At 28.2% G+C, this 20156-nt stretch overlaps 1 protein-coding gene across 1 annotated transcript in view; it reads right to left on the reverse strand.

Annotated features, from left to right (window-relative positions):
• Positions 1 to 20156, reverse strand: part of Hpr1 (THO complex 1-like protein Hpr1) — a 29521-nt gene that overhangs the window by 2722 nt on the left and 6643 nt on the right. Inside the window, exons 6-12 of the mRNA XM_014425726.3 lie at positions 18801 to 18906; positions 16256 to 16473; positions 7125 to 7254; positions 5837 to 6009; positions 3411 to 3551; positions 1152 to 1308; positions 473 to 679 (exon numbers count right to left, since the gene is read on the reverse strand). Of these exons, the coding sequence (XP_014281212.1) occupies positions 473 to 679; positions 1152 to 1308; positions 3411 to 3551; positions 5837 to 6009; positions 7125 to 7254; positions 16256 to 16473; positions 18801 to 18906 (1132 nt within the window). The remainder of the gene's footprint in view (positions 1 to 472; positions 680 to 1151; positions 1309 to 3410; positions 3552 to 5836; positions 6010 to 7124; positions 7255 to 16255; positions 16474 to 18800; positions 18907 to 20156) is intronic.

Here is a 20156-nt window from a genome sequence, read left to right on the forward strand (position 1 = left end):
GAAACCACCTCGTAAAGAGGTGGGGGCATTTTGAATCGCCCAATGTTATTTACTTCTCATAAGATGGTAAGTGTTCCCACACTGGAAAATGTATGACTACACCGCTATTTAAGGTTAATCCATAAAGAAAGTATGATTAGTTATTACAAGAATAGAAGAAGGCTGAAATTGGGCAATTATCAATGGTGGCTCTAAGTTATAGAATAGTTGAAACTGAACAGAATCAGAAGCTGGAGAATGTAAAAATATTAATTCAGTAGAATCCCGATATTCTGTATGAATGAAGAGGAAGAGAAAGGAAATTTCTTTGGTGAATTTTAGTTTGTTCATATTTGTATTTCTATTCAAGTTCTTTCTTTTCCTAGATAAAATACTGTACTAAAAAGTATTTTAAACTTCAACTTGACCCCTATTGATTTATCAAGCCAAATTAATTTTTTATTGTTGATATATGATTAAGATTATACTTCACCTTTATTCCTTTAGCAGTCTTTACAAGTTTCACAACTCCTCCTTTCACAATTTTAACAACAGCTTTATCACCTTCTCCAACTTTGGTTTTCTTCATGCGTTTTTTCAAGGAAGTTGTAAGTGAATTTGTGGCAGTAATAGTTTTAGAACCGGGCTTTTTCGTTTTGATTGCTGCCGATTTCGGAGCAGGCATTATGGGAGGAAGAAGCTAAAAAATGTTACAGAATCACAAATTTACTTTTAAAAAACTTAGCCAATACAATCAAATATACATACATTATCATGTGAAATATTAAAAATATTAGACGATAGGCAAAGCAATTTTGATTTCTTAGAAGTAGTAAAAGAATAGATATATAAGAATGTAGATGAGGAGATAAAAAACAAGAGTTTTTTATTTTAACTTTAACTAACAAAACATGTTTAAAAATCAAAACTATCAACATCATAAGAAAATTTTTTTTTTTTATTCCATAAACTGAATTAAATTCAAACAAATAAGAGTACAAACATTAGCTGAATATTTTATCAGTATATGTTTATAAAACATAGTAGAACAGAAATATATTTTTATAAAACATAGTAGAACAGAAATATATTTTTATAAAACATAGTAGAACAGAAATATATTTTTATAAAACATAGTAGAACAGAAATAAAAAAAAGAGTGAGTTGCTTACCAGACCAGGGTTCAAGTCTCTATACATCTTCTTACACATGATGTCAACATACTCTGACATACTTGGGACTGGCGAATGTGAATTTGAAAAAAATGTTGGAGCTTTCAATGATATTAGTTTGACTGATAGCCATGCAAATGAAGGATCAGCTACTTTCCTAAAAAAAAAAAAATTAAAATGTCAAGGAAATGACATGATTCTGTGAAATTTGAAAGTAATTTCTATTTTTGGAGGAAGATAGTCCGGGTGGCAGTCAATAAAGGTATCAAAATAGTAACAAAAAAACTATTTATAATTAACCAACATTTCACCCCGCTTTGCAGGGCTTCGACAGGGCTGATAAGAATGAAGTTCTGCTGACTTAGTTAGTTGACAGCGAAACACAAAAAGAAACAATAAATAGTTTTCTTTTACTATTTTGATACCTTTATTGACCGCCACCCGGACTATCTTCCTCCAATCTACTTCATACAGTCAACAACCTTCTTTCAATTTTTATTTATCATAAATAGTTTTGATTTTCATTAAAATAATAAAAATTAATTTGACACTTTCTAAAAGAACTATTTATTATTTAAAATTTAAGCAGATATGAGTTAAGTCATAAGACCAGTATTTTTTTCTAATTAAAATCACAAATCAATATTATCTCCTAATGACAGTTTTATCTGTAAGTAGCACAGAACTGATAGTTTCCTACTCTTCATGTAATATTGAAGAAGCCATTGGGGCAGTAACCTGGGACACTTGAGTCAGAACCAACACCAGTCCTAATCTGGCCTGTGGGTCAATCAATTGCATATGATTAATAATTTCATTGCTTAACTAACTTATTTTTAGAAATTGGAGAAGTTTGTTGGGGGGTGTGGTCAGCAAAGAACAACATAAATAAACAAAACCATATTTATTTATTTTATGCTGATGTTTCGACCAGAGTTTCAGGTCTTCATCAGGGCTATAGAACAAAAGAGATAACAACATTTAGAGAAACATACAATTGAAAAGGAATAGTATACAAACAAATTCAGAATTATACAAAATATTGAATTAAATCATAAATGATAAAAAATTGATAACTGATAATTGAATAGTACAAAATTTTAATTGATTGATAATCATGGAATTGTATGGTAGATTGAAAACAGTGACAGATGAAATATAATATCATGTAGGTAAGAAGATATGTATAATATAAGATATGCAAGTAGTGTCTAAAAAACTGAAAAAATAAATAAATAAATAGAATCTACAAATTGAACACTATGACAGACAATGAAAAATAGTGAGTGGCTTATATCTGAATTACAGTGTGAGTATAGTAATTTAGATATAAGCCAGTGAGTATAGTAATTCAGATATAAGCCAGTGAGTATAGTAATTCAGATATAAGCCAGTGAGTATAGTAATTCAGATATAAGCCAGTGAGTATAGAAATTCAGATATAAGCCACTTGTTGGTTTTGTTTATTTATGTTGTTCTTTGCTGACCGCACCCCCCAACAAACTTCTCCAATCATTAATCTACGGTCAATTATCTACACCTCATTATTTTTATAAATCATTTAAAGTACTATTAACTTATAAAAAGAGATGAATTTTATCTCATTTTTTCCCACTTGATCTCTCAGTTATGATAAACCAATTAAATGACAAAGTATCATACAAATAATTCATCCTGTGAAAATTGTGGCAAAACATAATTCAAAGAGGTTATTATACACCAAATTCGTAATTTAGAGAGACCAGTTTTCCAAAAATGTTTGGGAAAAGGAAGAATTTTTGATACTCCCAAGACTCTAGTGAGTTGGGAAGTCAGGTCAAAATTGTGGGGGAAACTAAAAATTTTGCTACCTTTTCCCTCCAATACTTTTTTTTTTTTTGCAAAGCTTCTGCACCAAGGATCCACTGTAATTTTACATAATTTTAATTATTCTACAGCTGGAAAGAATAAAGGACTATACATGTTATTAAATTATTAATCAAAACAAGACTAACTGAGGCATTACTCATTGATCTGTCCCATTGTCTTAGAAAATTGAAAAAAAAAAAAAGCATCAAAACCGGTCCATCTGTTCAAGATATAATTATGGCACAGACAAATCAATTACAAAATGTGCTTTTAGGACTCAGGGGGCTCTGAAATTCATAAATTTGTTGAATATTACACATCAAAAAATTGATCTGATAGAAAATATAAAAAACTAATACATATAGTAATACAGAAAGGTTCAAAAGTTAAATTTACAAATATTTAACTTACTTCTTTTCTGGTTCAATTTTCCTTTCAGATTCTTCAATAGCTTCAGACAAGAAATCTTTGAGTTCAGGAGCAGGGGTCAATGATGCAATGTACTCATCAAATGTATGTTTTAAACTCATTGCTTGTGGTGGACCAGTTTTCCTGTTTATTACATACAACAAATATGAATTCACAAACTTCATACTCATGCATTAATAAGTTAATGAACAAATCATTAAAAAAAACTATATGAACATATTTAAAAAAGATTTTGGTGGTATTTTCCAATTGGTTTAGTGCAAAATTATTTAAAAACATCATGGAGTAAATACAATACATATATAATAAAACAACGGAGAGGTATGATGATTTTTTTTTTCATACCACAGATGACAACCAATAACAGGTGTATCTCACAAGAATATAACTTCAATAAACTTAGTCATTTCCTCTTCCACTGGGAGATTTCACAAAAGAGTAGTCATCTTTCCAGTCAGCTGTTTTGTTTAAACTTGACCACATCATAACTTCTTTGATAGACTTGAACTTAATTTTGACGATTGGTGGTTAAGGCCCAAGACCTACATCCACATGAAGAGGAATAAACAGTAAAGTGTTATAATTTTTAGGTATTTCTTTTTTACTTATAAATATATGGTTAATACAGTAGTAATCTGAACAGCATTTATTGATTTATTATACCTATTCTTTAATTTAAAGTATTCCTTTCAGTTAAAGGCAGTAAAGGGGTGTTTTTTATTAGTATGGAGGATAAATTTTAACTCATTTAGAACTTTTTACTTTACTTTTGGAAAATCAGTGGGGAACCTCAATAAGTATTGAAAACGGTTGTTAAATATATACAGTGTTTTGTTTATATTTATTAGAATTTGATATGGACTTTAAACATTAATTTGTGCAATTATTTTTGTGTATTTTTTGTTTAGTTTTAAAAAAACAAAGGGTTTTTGAAAAAAATAAGGTCAGGGAATTTTGGTAATTTTTACAATAAAAATGGATCTTTTAATAAAGCGAAAAAAAGGAATAATGTTAAAAGAATCAATTCAAGAATTATTCAAAAGAATAAATTCATCAGGAATTAATCTTGCATATTGACACATTTAAAAGAACACAATTACCCTTTCAATTATAAAACAATTTCAAAGGTCAATTATAAATGTTGATTAACTAACGGAAAATATGTTAGAAGTCAAGAAAAAAAAATAAAACAAAAATTAATTTTCCCTTGCTTGAAGGGTTCACTCACTAAGCAAAAGCTGCTAGGATTGATGGTATTACTGTAGGATGGTCGATTGACTTAGGTCCAACAGAACATCTTCTAAGCATTATGGAGTGAGAAGAAGATACTCACTAAATTGGAAAAACATATAATTTTGACTCACAGAGATAAACCAGGCTAGTGATACTATAGGCCAAATGTGCTTCTATAATGTACTATATAAGGTTTATACAACAATTTTCAACTAGTATAACAAGTGATGACCCTCTTTTATTTATATTGTTATATGAATAACCTATCACATGTTAACTTTATATCTTTTGAAGTATATTTAAAGATGTGAGGTTTTAAAATTGTTAGATATGTTTGAAAGAAGTTATCATTTTGCTCAGTAAACAAATTTATTTTTGCCAAAAATCAAAAGGTGATCAAATATGAGGTTTTCATGTGATACCAAAATATTAAAATAAAAGAAGAAAGTGTAATTTTTAAGAAATATATTAATGATTTATGACATGATTTTCCTAATTCAACTTTCATACAATTGGTTGGCTGAGGGGTTTTTATAATGGTCATTCATAATTTCCTTCATTAATTTATTAACTTTATTGTTTTTTTAAACCCAAAATAAAAATTTATCAGGCTGCGTTTTCTTTTATTAATGTTCTAGTAAGTTTAGGTACTTTGATTGATACTAAAAATATAGGACAGCATAGCATGATAAAATAGTAATTAAAAATAAGTACAACTAATAAAAACTATTATGTTGATTGTTAAATTTACCAAATATTTAATTTCTTGTATTGCGAAATAATTTTATAGAAAACATTTTAAATATCATTAAAATAGACTGCTAAGAACGCAGAAGTTTTTAAAGAAGAAAATTAATGTAAACATCATTAGTTTCAAGAAAATTATTCAAAATTAAAAATATATAACTAAAATACATGTTGATAACAAATAATTGTAACAATCTGTGCTTTTATACCAAAAAAATAAATAAAGAGGAAGTCAAAACATCTTGAATTATCTTGAGCACTAAGTCAATAACCACCAAATACACCAAACACTAATTTGAAATAACCCAAAATAAATAATTATTTACACAATTTTAAGTTTTTTATTTCCTAACCCACAAACACATCATTCCTCATACTACACCTATAACTTGGATATTGTACATGAAGTCCTTATCAAGTACACTCACGATGGCACGAAGATGGTGTCAGCTCCTGTTGTAGCTTGAGCCGTAAGAATGGAAAATGATCTCTGTCCAAGGTTATCCTCAACACGAGGGTGTCTCGAGAGTTCATTTTCCTGTGTAACCTTCTTCAATGCAGGGCAGCCCTCATTTTTCCAGTTACTCCATTCATCTTCTCTCTGTACCATCGCAGAAAACAAAATTCCTTGGAAAATAACTGATAGGATTTTATAACAATTTATTTTTACAGCTAATACAAAAAATGAATGAAGACTGATCAGGATTCTTCTTAATAAGCAATAAAAAATAGTGCTTAACTCTCATTATCAGTTAAAAATTAAATTATTCCGAATAAAGTAATGGAATTTTAAGTAATTTTTGTCTAGAAGAATAATTTAAGTATACTGAACATAATATAATTGACATTACTTGGTTTAATGAATGAAAACAACACCGTACAGAAATATGATAATCTAATTTATGACCATACTTAATATTATGGGTCAAAAGAAAACTTTCCTAAAATCATATTGGGTAGAGCATCGACCAATAACAAAAAATCAAGGATGCCACTAGATGAGATAAGAAAGACCAATTTACTACCTACGCACTAGTTAGAGGGAAATCGTAATGTTCTCTTGACAACTTATATCTCAATGTCACATATCAAGTCTGTTGAGAAATGTTTTGAATTCAAAAGTAAAAATCAATTTTAATGATTATCTATGATGATAGACCTCTAAAATAACCTCCTACCTCAGTCTCATTGTTTATTGTTTGTATTATGATTTAAATTATGTTATAAACAGAGAAGTTATAATTTTTTTTTTTTTTTTTTTAAATAGATCCTGGAAAAAGTAAAATGTTTTAATATGGTTCTTCTCATGAATCATAACATAAATTATACATTGCTTACAATGATTTTGTAAAAATAAATAAATGAAAAAACAAATCATAGTTGCCAATTAGAAAAATAATAGTGAATGTTAAATGAGGAATAAACTTATAAAAACCTAACATTGTAAAACAATTTTTCTTGGATCTTATCTCATCTCTAAGAAATTAAAACATAAGCATGCCAATTTAAAAAAAAAGTTGACTAGATCATAATAAAACTCTTAATCTTATTTTTATGAAAACATGATAATTACATGACATGAAATTAAACCAAAATACTATCAATTTTTATTTAAGTATCTAGATATGTAAACATTTTTAACACATGTAAATATTAAGTAAAACATGAATGAAAAAAATTTGTAACAATCATTGATTTTTCTATTACTAGTCTTACCATTATCATATTCTTAGCCACTGTTAGGAATTCTTCTCCATCTGGAGGGGTATCTTTTAAAATAGAATAAGTTTTTTCTGTTGTTTCTTTAATCCACTCATTTTCTTCAGCTGATAGTTCATTGTTTTCCCTAAATGACATAACATCCTGATAATAATAATGACGAAAAAATAAAAATAAAATGATAATACAATAAAAATGTCAATATTATGGGATTAATTATAATTTAAAGAATAGTATCAATAAAACACTGATTGTTTTATTTACATTCATATATACCACTTATATTTTTGCAACAAACTCAACATTACACTATTATGAAAATGTTTTAAGGAACCCAAGCATAAACTTTTTCTGACTTAGAAGTAACATTATGAAAAAGTGAGGGAGGTATGCGGATAACTATATTATTTGTTTTGAATTCAATTTTTTACCCTGGATATATTTAATAGTTAAAAATAAAAAGAAGTCTAATATTTCTAATACATCTTTTTATAAAATAATGTATCATTCCAAACTAATAAATAGAATTAAGAATGAGTTACCATTGAAAACAAATATTAATGCATGAAGTTTACAAAACAAACAAAAAATAATGTATGTATGTATGTGTATATATATATATATAAAATTTTTTTAAAAATATAATTAAATGGGTATAAAATAATAGTAATGCCGAAAATGCAATCAAAATATTGAAAATGTTTGATAATCATGAAACATTGACTTTTTTTACTGTGTATTTTTAACAGCTTCAGAAAAAAAAACAGTATGTATTTCAATATTTTTTTTGGTTTCTATTTTTAAATAGAATTTTTCTAGGAGACAAAAGTACATGTTATCTGATCAAAATCATAAAGAGGAATGATTTTTTGTTCTAGAATAATATTTATACAACCATTTTTATAAGACTTCTTATTAATGATTTGTAGCTTATTCTTTCCTCAAGGCTTTAGTTAGTTTTATATAATAAAATAATTAAAAGTAATTTTTCCTTTGTCAGTTTTAATGAGTATGAACACTTCATATAATTATTTTCATTACACATGATAGACCTTAATTTCTTTAATAATGATTAAAACTTTCTAACTCAGATTAATTTGGTTAATAAACAATCAAATGCATATATTTTGTAAAATGCTTGTCACATTGAAATAAAAAATACACAAAACATAACATTAGTAAATTAATTAATATATCAATTAATAACTTCTTCCTAATAGCACCCAATTAATTACTTAATAAAGATAATGACACAGAAATTTAACTTTATTATTACAACTGGGATAATTGTGATGAGTAGAGATAAATATCATTTGCAAAAGTCGTTTAAAAACATTTATTATAATTGAGGTTAAAATTTTTTTTTGTGCTTGCAAATAACTTAAAATCTAATTTGAGATGCTTGTATTGACTAACTTTAGATAAAGTAGTATAACCTACTTATTTCTTTTTTTTTAGGTCAGGTGCAGTCAGTCAATAAAAATATATAACCTTGGATCATCACTTGATTGTTCACAGCAAATTATTTAAGCTATTTTTTTTTTCAATTCACTTTCGAAACTCCTTTTACGTCTTTAATATTACATTATCTAACAATGTTCGAAGTGAATAAAAAATCAATAATCATTTATTCACTTCAAATCAAGAATTTCTACAACCAACACACACAATTAATTTTTTGGTAAGTTTAGTATAAATGCCTACAGTAAAAGCATAAATCCTCATGTTTTAGGGCTTTAGAGTCTATGACATTTCTAATTTCTATTTAGTGATCCAAATTTAAAAATTATTTCCTAACACCAGGCTATCTAACTACTTCAATTCAAACAAACCCTTTAGCATCACTAACTAAACAATATTTTTTCTTCTACATCATGAAATATTTTGAAGAAACTTGTTGAAAAAAAAAAATCAAAACCTGAAACTTATTAAACTGGATAAACCCATATTTAAATTAAAAGCTATACTTGTCTCCCTTCAGTACAATTCTAATTCAAATAATCGCACGGTCATAGTACATCCCTTTGTAAGTTTTAAGATTTAATTAAATAAAGAAATCTCCTAGATTTATTTTCATCCTTAGTATTTCTCTTTATTACCTTTCTTGTTCACAGCCTCCATCTTCCCTTCTCTCGGCTCTTGCCAGCAATTCCATCTTAGTAGCTCAATCATCTTCTATTTCCAAAAATCAAATTATTATACTTTAGTTAGTAATTGTTTTAGGTCAAAGTATTAAGCCCTCATATTAATATATCTTAAACTTCTTGATAAGATTTTCATTCCACAGTTAGCTATTCCTTTAAACTGGCAACACTTTAATGTTCAAATGCTTAATTTCATATCAATTTTCTTCAATTTTAACAGATATGGCTTCAAGATATCTTGATTTCCTGTATATCACTGACCATTTATTGTTTGTTTTTCAAATTAATAATAATTACTGTAACAAATTCTTCATTGAAAACATTGCAGACAAAAAAGTTGATCATCAATACTTCATACCTCATTTGTAATGCTAAAAAGTAGATATTTGCCTTTCACAATTTTTTTGTTTTAAGGTCATGGTTTTGAGATTGCCAGACCATTATTTATCTTATTTGTACCTAAATCAATGAACAAGTATAGCTAGCATTTCATATGAACATTAACCTCTTCTCAATGTTATGCAACCAGTTTTTTAGTCGCTAAATGTTTTTCATATGGCTGTTAATGGTCAAACAATCATTGCTACATTTTCTTCATCTCCTGGATCTCCCATTTCTAAGTATCTCTTTATGACATCTTGAAGGGTACTCCCGAGCCACTCCTATTAACAAGTTAAATACTTGAAATTTATGTAAACCTACCTACAGACCATTGATTGTGTACATCCTAAAATCAATCCAATAGCAATGCAAATATCTGTGGATGTTTCTTTTCATCGACAGCTGAGTAAATACATCTTCTCAACTTTTACTGGAATATTTAGGATATACAATGTCAAAGTTTAAAAATTTATTGCTATATGCTTTCATTGAAATATTCAATTAGTAATAATAAATACATATTTATTTATTCAAAAAATTTTTTTTTCAGCTTTAATCTTTCTTTACATTGATGAAGTCCTGGTAGGTAGAGCCATAGTTGTTCTGGTAGTTAAAGATGCTTATCTTAATTCCATCATATTCCCTGAAATAAACTAATATTTCTCCATAATTTCTTTATCATTATTAGTGGTGCAAATCGTTCTAGATTTATAAAATATCACACTGCCATTATTTTAGCTGAGGTTTTTCTATAACCCTAGTTTTCATAGATGATTCCACAATGATGCTGAAAATTTATTGATTTTTTTTTTAAAATGAAACTTCATAAGATCGATCAGTCCTTCATTTTTATTTTGTTTCAAAAATTAATAGTATATATAATACTTATTTATTCTTTGGTCTTTAATTTGATATAGAATAGTTCCTCAATATTATCAAATAATGTAGCAGCCTAATGGAAGAAGATGACTCCTCTCTCATAAAATATTATTCTTTAAATGAGCAAATAGTTTGGATCTCCATTCTTCAAAATATAATATTAATTTCGGACTGTATCTTTAATCACATTATTTGCTATTCCTTTAATTTTTCAATTTCCTTCTTCTTATATTTTCAGCAGTTCATACTTCAACATTTATCTTCTTTTCGATGACACTATTTCTTCTTAAAAACATTAAATTTTTAAAACAGCTTACCTTGTTCAATTCTATGTCCTTCAATTTTGCATTCCTTCTGTTTCTAAAATAATATCTTAATTGTTTACTAAAAATTTAAGTTTCTTCTTGTTATCATTCGTCAGGTTCTAAACAAAATCTTTTTCAACCAGGATTTGTTTTCTCAAAAATTACAGCCATTCCTAGAATATTTCATTTATAAACTTTTTATATTTATCATTTTACTATTAAAAGGATTTTTCTCATTCTTAAGGTCCTTCCTCTTATCATTTCCTCCAAAAGCAACTTAGCTTCAGTAGGATATGCTCTAAAAATTAAAAAATAATAAATAACACAAAGATACTATTTGAATGTAGAAAATACAGAAAACTATAATAGAGTAATTACAATGGAAATATAATTCACCATCATCAATAGCAATTATAAAATATAAATAGAATAAGAAACATTAAGACTCAGAAGTTTTTTTAATATTGTGCAATGCAATTATTTTGTTAGTAACATAATAGAATAACAATTGTAAATGAACTTTATAGTAATTTTACATAATGTTAATTAGAAAGTGCCTAACATAATAATTATTGAAACAAAGCTAATTACGAAAAATTAACAATATTATTAAAAAAACTATTTTTATACTAATGATGGAATTTATTTACTGAAATAAAAGATTTTCTTTTTAGTCAAAGGAGAAAAATAAAGTTGTTTAAAAATAATAATGTAAACTACTTTTCAAAGGGTGTTATAGTAACTGATGAACAGTAAAAACTAATTTAAATGTAACTATTTACTAAAACAAAAAAAAAATAAATAAAAGTAATAAATCACATTTATGATAGTTTATATGTTCGGACTACATTTCAATTAGTTAAATGATAGGTAAGTTTTTGAATACTAATTTTTTTTTTTTTCGGAAAACACTTTTTTTTTTTTTTTAACTAAGACACTAATTGTTTGATATGACCAGCTCATTCTTTCCGCCAATTTCATAATATTAAATTTGCAAAACATCTAACAAAAAAAAAATGGTTTATCTAATATTGATGAAATTCAAGATTGGAATAAATCATTTGGTGTTAAGATAAAGTTTCACCATTTTTTAATTTTATTTTTGTAAGATAACAATATCTTGATGAAAAAAAAAATAATAAGAATCTTTGGTAAGTCAGATTTGAACAATTTTCTTGCAACATCAAAAAATAGAGAATGGGCTTCATGAGAACTAACAAAAACAAGAGGAGTAAATGAAAACAAGACTACTCTTCTTTTCTTTTATGTTTCTTGTTTTACTTAGTGATTATGAAGACCTAAAACTTGTGTCAAAGCGTAAAGCAGTAGAATATCTGAGGCGTGTCTATAACTTCTTTGTTAAATTACATTTGTATTTGTTTATTAATATTTTACTATAATATACTCTAAAGCCTACAGCCATGAAACAGGATGTGTGCCTATTAAATGTTATAATAATATGCTTTTCTTTTTAATATTACAGACCACGAGGGTTTTTGTTACTTGAAACATGGAGGAGGAGCATCTAACTGGTCATAACATCAAAGGGAATAAATACATTCATACCATTACCAACAAAATAATCAATTTAAAACTTCATCACAAGGAAAGTTAAAATTAACAAAATAAAAAGGATTGCTGATAATATAAGATATCACCTTTCAAACAAGCAGAAAAAATAAATAGATTTTGTTACTAAGTTTACAAGTTTAGAAACACTATAAGAACCACACAAGCTATTATTTTGATACCACTTGAATAGTATAAAGCATCAATAGATTCGGTGTTCATTTACTTTCAACTTGATCTAAATAACTTTTAAATATCAAAAAGAACTGTAGGATAGATTATATTTTTGTTTTTATGTAATCATATTGCTAATACATAAATTTCTGATTTCTTAGACGAGCATACTAAAAGTATTATAAAACCATTTTCTTGCTTTGATTGTGAAATAGAACTTGAGAGAAAATTAATCTAATTCATCAAATTGTACTAGTGTAAGTATCAGTATCAGTTACAATTTTTGACATGAAATATGAATTAAACAATTTATTAATAAGACATAAAAGGGTTGAGCTCAACCAGATATTCAATCCAACCTCAACAAGGAATATAAAGTGTCATAGTAAAATTAAAAATAATAAATTTGAAAAGATAAATATGTAAACAAGATTTCTATAATAGATAATATAATTTAGAGAAACAGATTATATTAGTTAGTCAATAGAATATATGATTATTATAAAATGGAAACCAAAATCATTTTTTTTTTTATGATTTTTTTTTTTTTTTTTTTTTACTAAAATGAAAAAAAAATAGCAGGTCTGACATTATTCAAGAGTATTCAGATCACTGTGGTGAACCCAACTATTAAATTTTATCATGTTCATTTTTCAAACAAAGATAATGAACAGTGAGAATTGTTTCAATAACAAAAGGAAGAAATTGTACAAAGCACTGTGCAAGATTCTTCATTGTTGCCAAAATGAGATTTTTTGGTGGTACTAGCTAACAACATCATCAACTATACAAACAAAATTATTTGTCAGCATAATCCATATCTGAATCCAGGTCTCTTCCACCAGCATGATGCATCTTGAGCTGCAGCTGTTCAATTTGAGTGTCAAAAAGAAGTATAGTAACTAGTAACCACTCCAACAATCTTGTTTTAACCTTCCGACATTGTGGGTCCGATGTAGAACCTCTGTCATAAGGTTCTTGGGATTTCAGAGTAATTTATCCTTGCTATATGACTGGCCAATGAAAATTCACAAGCTTTACAAGCATCAGTATGTCCATGAACTAAACAGCAGCAAAAAATATGATTCGCAGTATGCAAAATTTATGAAGTTTCTAGAGGAACTGGGAGATACCCCATATGAAACAGTTACCTAAATACAAAGAGGCACAGATATAGACTCAGATGGCTACTTCTAGATGTCTAACAAGATAAGAGCAAGAGTCTTAAATATAAGAAAAAAACAAGGTGCAACCATCAAGAAAAAGCTGTATCTAAGGAGCAGGAAAAAATTTAACTTGAAAGGTACCAACTAGATGAACTCATTATCAGCTGCAGATGGAAATTCAAGAATATTGTGAATGCTATACAAAAGACAAAAGACATGAGATTTTGCCAAATAGACCCAATGATATAAAAATTGTAACCTAAGGACCATTGTACTTTTAAAAATTAATTTGAAGTGTTTTGATGATGAGACCACTAAGATCAAAAATAGAGTGTACTATTATCTAAAGCTATTCTCAACCTATTTAATAGGTGCTGTGACTACTACTGCAGCACCTGCAGTGGAAGTACATCATTGCAAATGGAAAAGGCAAATGGATGAGGCACAACCCACGAATACCTGGCTTGTGAAACAAGAAACCAAATCTTAAGTCCTAAAGTAAGTAGGTTATTGGAAATTAAACCAGCAGATTGAGGAGGATTGGTTTATTACAATGCACTCTGATCTCCAAATCTGAAAGTTAATAAATACAAAGTATAGGATCAACTAAAGAAAGACAAAGCAGCATAATAAAAAAGAAAAAATGAGTGAACTACAGTAAGGATTAGTCTCTAATGGATCAGGGCTAGGAAGCAGACATCTGAAGAAAAGAAAAATTAGACGGAAAATACATTCCCTTGCACCGATATACTCTAGAGTATTTTAATCAAAAGTACAAGCCATTTCTTACTGTGGCTGCACTCTGATAGAGAAAAGATTAAAGTATAGACTCATAACATTCTATGCTGACAGCCAAGCTGCGATAGGAGTACTTAACAATCATTCTTAATAGATGTTCAACAGTAGTGGATTTGAATTCAATGCAGCACAACCTATACAATGTCAAAAGTTGAATGAGTTCCATGTGAATATGGCTTACCAGCAATAAAGAAACCAATAACCTGACAAGGAAAGGATCCCAGTGTACCTCTTAAGACTGGAACATAAGTGACCTGGCATAAGCATAAATGATACAAAGAGAATAATAAAGCCGCATCATGGCAAACAGTTTGGATTAAACAACAAACAGCAACATTCTAAAAGAACCTATGCAAACAGAAGAACTCTTTGCTTCAAATGGATAAGATCACACTTAAGTAAATTATTGGGCTATCATTGGTCACTATAAACGTAATAAACATATATTCGCCCCAAAGCAGACAGTATCTTTTATATATAGATTCTTTCATACAGAGGATATAACAGTTTATTGCAATCTTTTGGTGTGAAAGGTTATACAAGTCTAAGTTTTACTACCTATGTTTGGTATAGATAGTAGAGAGAACTTAAATATAATGAATTAATTAATCTACTGGTAACTGATGGGAGATCCTTGGATTCTATTCGAATCAGGCTTTGAAAGCAAACTGTAGTCTCTGGTCTACAATAGGCCTCACTAAGACACAGCGATCAAAGCCACAGGATAAAAATTATCTTCAGAAAGGGCACAAAAATATCATTGGACAATTGAAAAATTACTCCACTGGCAGAAGAGGATATGAGAGCTAAAGCAGCAAGAAGTGAAGTAAGAAGCACAAACAGAAAAATAATTTAGATCAGTATTTAAGAGGGAATGGATCTCTGCAATCCATTGTGCAGATAAAGCAGGTATTTTGAGACATCAGAGAGTATCTGAGAGGAAGAAACTGATCCAGACATTAAAGGGATGAGTAATGGCGAACACATCAAAAGTCAAGGAAAGATGATAAAGCCTATGAAGAATGATGAATCCTCTGTACAGTTTTACTCTCAATTAGGGTTAAAGAAAAGCTGTCAAAATTTCTAGTAAGAATATTGTATTTTCATTTCACAAGAAAAGGAACCCTGTGAAGAGAAGAGTTTGGCAAGTATTCTGAAAAATTAATGACAATGCATGGGTAAATGTACTCATTCTAACATAACTTCGGAAAACATATTACAGTTTGGAAGTACTATTATGATTTATAAATCTCAACGGCTTTTTGGTAGCTCTTCACTAGTTAAAAAGAATGGTCTTCTATTCTCTGTTGCATCATGGATTTCGATTGTTAACTTTCTGTTATTTCTTCTTGGTCTATAGTACCAAGTAGCAATGAAATCAGATATCAAACTGTTTTCATTAAAATTAAAATTACTGATCGAACTTCAGACTTGAAGAGACCAGTTTCACTCTAGCTCATGTTGATTACTAGTAAAAAACAATAAATAGAATGGACTAAATTATAGCTATCAAGCATGAAGCACTTTTACATTCTTAAAAATATTAATTTTCATGTACTCTATTAGAGTTATCTCTTAACTTACTGTCTATTCACGAATAATAATACGGACATTGATTATGTTTGAATTTTTTTAAATATCTTAATAATGATAAACCAAACCTAAAACATCATAAGAATAATAGATAACGCTTAGTGAACCTTGATACTTACGGCTTTGTTTTGATCTGCCCAGTCAAGTACTGAAATAACATAAGCAACTGAAGGCAAATAGTTCTTCGGAAGTTTGAATCACTTAATTGAAGAACAAGCAGTTTATGTGATGTAAGAAACTTGGTGAAGTATTGAGATCTATATTTCAGACATAGCCTATCAACTGATTCTCTAGTTAACTTATTTTTCTTAAATGTTCCAAGAACCATATTTGTAATCTGAAAATGAGTAAAATAAATATTACAGAACATCAGTAAATAGAAAAAAATATCTACAACAATTAACAAAATATATTAAACAGAGGAACAATAAAATACTTTTTGGTTATTGGAATGATATTTAAGTACGCTAATGCAGTAAGGTACACGATCTATAGTTTCTTTGATCAAATTAACTATTTCTAATTATTTTTCTTTTATTTAAAAAAAAAAGTTTCCAGTATAAACTAATCTATCGAAAACAAAAATATTTTCACATTTATTTAAATATGTAGTCTCTTGCCATACTTATTATGGTATAATAATCCTTCAACCACCTTATTTTGTTAATTAAGTCATTTGTTATAAGTCAGAATAAAGACTTTCCAATATGCTATAAAATTTTGTTATTTCTCTATTTTTAACACCACATTAATATGAAAAATTGGATTCAAACTTGTATTCATGATCTCTGGTCATTTTAAAAACTCAAGAAGAATTTTGACACTGATTGGTCACATCGAATATGAAACATAATCAAGAATACCAAAACATTAAGCCCATGTTAGAGGATATTCTATAAGTCGATTATTAGTGGCAATGAGCAAATTGTGTATACTAAATATCCCTCTTTCTTTAACAACAGAACAGTTGTACAAAACAAGAAGACTGGATTTTAAAAAACTGGTCTTCAAGAACAAACATAGCTACAGGAAAACCTAATGTATTCACAAACCACTAATAAATCAGGAAAAAATAATTCTTTCCCCCTACATATTAAACTTGGACTAACAAAGAGCTGTCAAAAACTTTTTTTTTTGCTTTTAATAAAATAAAAAACAATTTTTGAGCTATTCAAACTACATTGTTTCAATTAAAACTTATAACATATTTTGAAATACATAATATTTATCCTCATTAAGCTCTAAATTAGCAAACGATAACATTCTTTTAGTTTAAAAAATGCTCCCACCTCTCTCTAGAAATAAATTAAATATTTTTTTTCCCTTAAAATTTCCCTTTTTAGCCTTCATTTTAAAAATAGAAGTCAATTCACAACCCAAGGCCTAACCTTAATGTCTCAGATTTTCATGATTTTTTGTGTATTAGTAACACCAACTAAATACATAACAAATATATTTTTTACTTGAATAGATTTTTCAAAATTTGAATACAGCCGAATTTCATCATGTTTTGGATTACAATCGTGGATTTAAAACTCATTGTACTTGAGGGAATGTTTTATAGCTCATTTTGAAGTTAATTACATGAGATTTTCATTAGATATGTAACAAGACAACCTCAAAATATAGGAATTATTTATTAAATAAATCAAACTGTATTCTTGTATAGTCTCAACACTTTTTATTACATCAATAGTCCAACGGTTCGGCCATTTTGGCCATCCTCAAGGACAATCTTCAAATATAAATTCTCACCTCACATCAAAATTTAAGAATTATTTTGCAGGCTATTTTTCCCAGGTCATTAATTATAAGTCAAACATACCCTATTTTTTAAAAATGTATAAATATTTAAAACTTTTAATTATTAATTTATTATGAACAGGTTTGTTAATATGGTAGTGATAGTGTGGATAAATTGAAAATTAAAAGTTTTAAATATTTTTGAATTTTTAAAAAATAGGGTGTATTTGACTTATAATTAATGCCCTGGGGAGAATAGCCAACAAAACGATTTTTTAATTTTGATGTGAGGTGAGAATTTATATTGAAGATTGTCCTTGAGGATGGCGGAAACGTTGGACTATTGAAGCAATAAAAAGTGTTGAGACTATACAAGGACACAATGATTTATTTAATAAATAATTACCAGTCTCAAGAAATTGAAAAAATTATACTTATAGAAATTATTTTTAATGGTTTTCAAAATATCAAAAATACCACCTTATTAATATAATAATCAATTATAAATGTTTGTAAGATTATGTTCTTTTATTTGAGAATAGGTAAAATTTAAACTGAAAATTAGGATACGCAAGTAAACATCTAGATTTTATGTACTTGAAATCTAATTATTTATCCATCTTGAAATTAAGCATGAATCACAATATAAGCTGGAAAACCATACCTTTTATAAAAAAAAAGTTATGGTGTTCAGTAATTTCAAATGGAATGACCCCGATTGAACTATGTATATATAATAAACTATTTCAACAACTTATATTCATTAGAAACTTTTATAGTCAGTTAAAATGTTATTAATGGGTCTAATAAGGTGCTAATATGCTTCATCATTTCATTCTTTCTTAAACCACCAATTTACGTAATTCTGATAATGTGAACATGCTACATATACAGACATAAACGTTGTATATACCAACATACCTCAACAAATTCCTTCCACTGGGTCTTATTGTAACAATGATTTGGATTCCTAAAGAAATCTTGAAGAGTCCAAAACTTTGAGTGAAAGTTATTATCAACCTTTGTTCTGTAACAAACAAATAAATTTTAAAGGATTATATTTTTTGGTACAAAAATATCACCAGGTTATAATCCTTAGCTTCTATTCATTGCTATTTTTCTCTTTAGTTTTGACTTAGCTCTCCGGAAGGTAGTTTATTAGCCCATAGCGCCTAAGGCTGTTTGGGCTTACAGCTTATCTCTGCTTCACCTATCTGAGTGTTCTGGTAAGGCTACTTCCTGATGCAGTACTTAATCACAACCTCAGATTGCAGAAATATTTCAGTCTTTAACAAAAATACCAAAGAAAATATCTCCTACAAGCTTAAAGCCATAGGATAGCAAGTAGAAGAGGATAAAAGAAGTAAAAACCTTACCTGTAGATGGGATAGTGATGATATTCAATCTTGCCTCAAAGAACTAAAAGGATATAAGAGACAATATGACAGTAGAAAATAAGAAACACAGAACAGCATGGTCTACAGAAGACATCCAGTAAGTAGTTGAAGAAAAGAAGATACTCTGGAAAGAACATCAGTTGTGCTAGCACAGATACTCCAATACCTGGGGATTCACCATATCAACATCGAACTAACTCAAACTTATGCAAGGTTAGCAATGCTATATCCTATCCTAAACAGAAATTCCAAACTAAAACCAGAAACAACTGTTCTTATATTTAAAATAATTCTCAGACCACTGCTGATGTACGGCTGTGAAGTCTGGGGAGTGGCATCCTTCATGAAAAGGAAACAACTACAATCTTTTCTAAATAAAGTCCTAAGAATCACAGTTAATGCTCCTTGGTTCATAAGAAATAGCCAATTGCATCGCGAATTATAAATGGTGTCAATAGAGGATTACATAAAAAAACGGTTCATGAAGTTCCACTCCCAGTTACCGACAGTTAAAGGGGCAATGACAGGTACAACCTGGGAAACCCAACCTCAACCCGAAGACTGAAGCCCAGACTGCTGCAGGACATTATGTTATAAATTTTAATAGTCAATAGAGGATTACATAAAAAAACGGTTCATGAAGTTCCACTCCCAGTTACCGACAGTTAAAGGCAATGACAGGTACAACCTGGGAAACCCAACCTCAACCCGAAGACTGAAGCCCAGACTGCTGCAGGACATTATGTAATAAATTTTAATAAATATAACATTAATTCATAGTCACACAACCTCTATTTTACTTTTTATTATTACTCATTTTATTTATTCATTATTCTTATTTTATTTCTATTTTCTTCTCTCATCCCTTATTCAAATTAAC

The sequence above is a fragment of the Halyomorpha halys genome, unplaced genomic scaffold, assembly GCF_000696795.3.
Source record: "Halyomorpha halys isolate HHAL.00 unplaced genomic scaffold, Hhal_1.1 Scaffold531.1, whole genome shotgun sequence".
Lineage (NCBI taxonomy): Eukaryota > Metazoa > Arthropoda > Insecta > Hemiptera > Pentatomidae > Halyomorpha > Halyomorpha halys.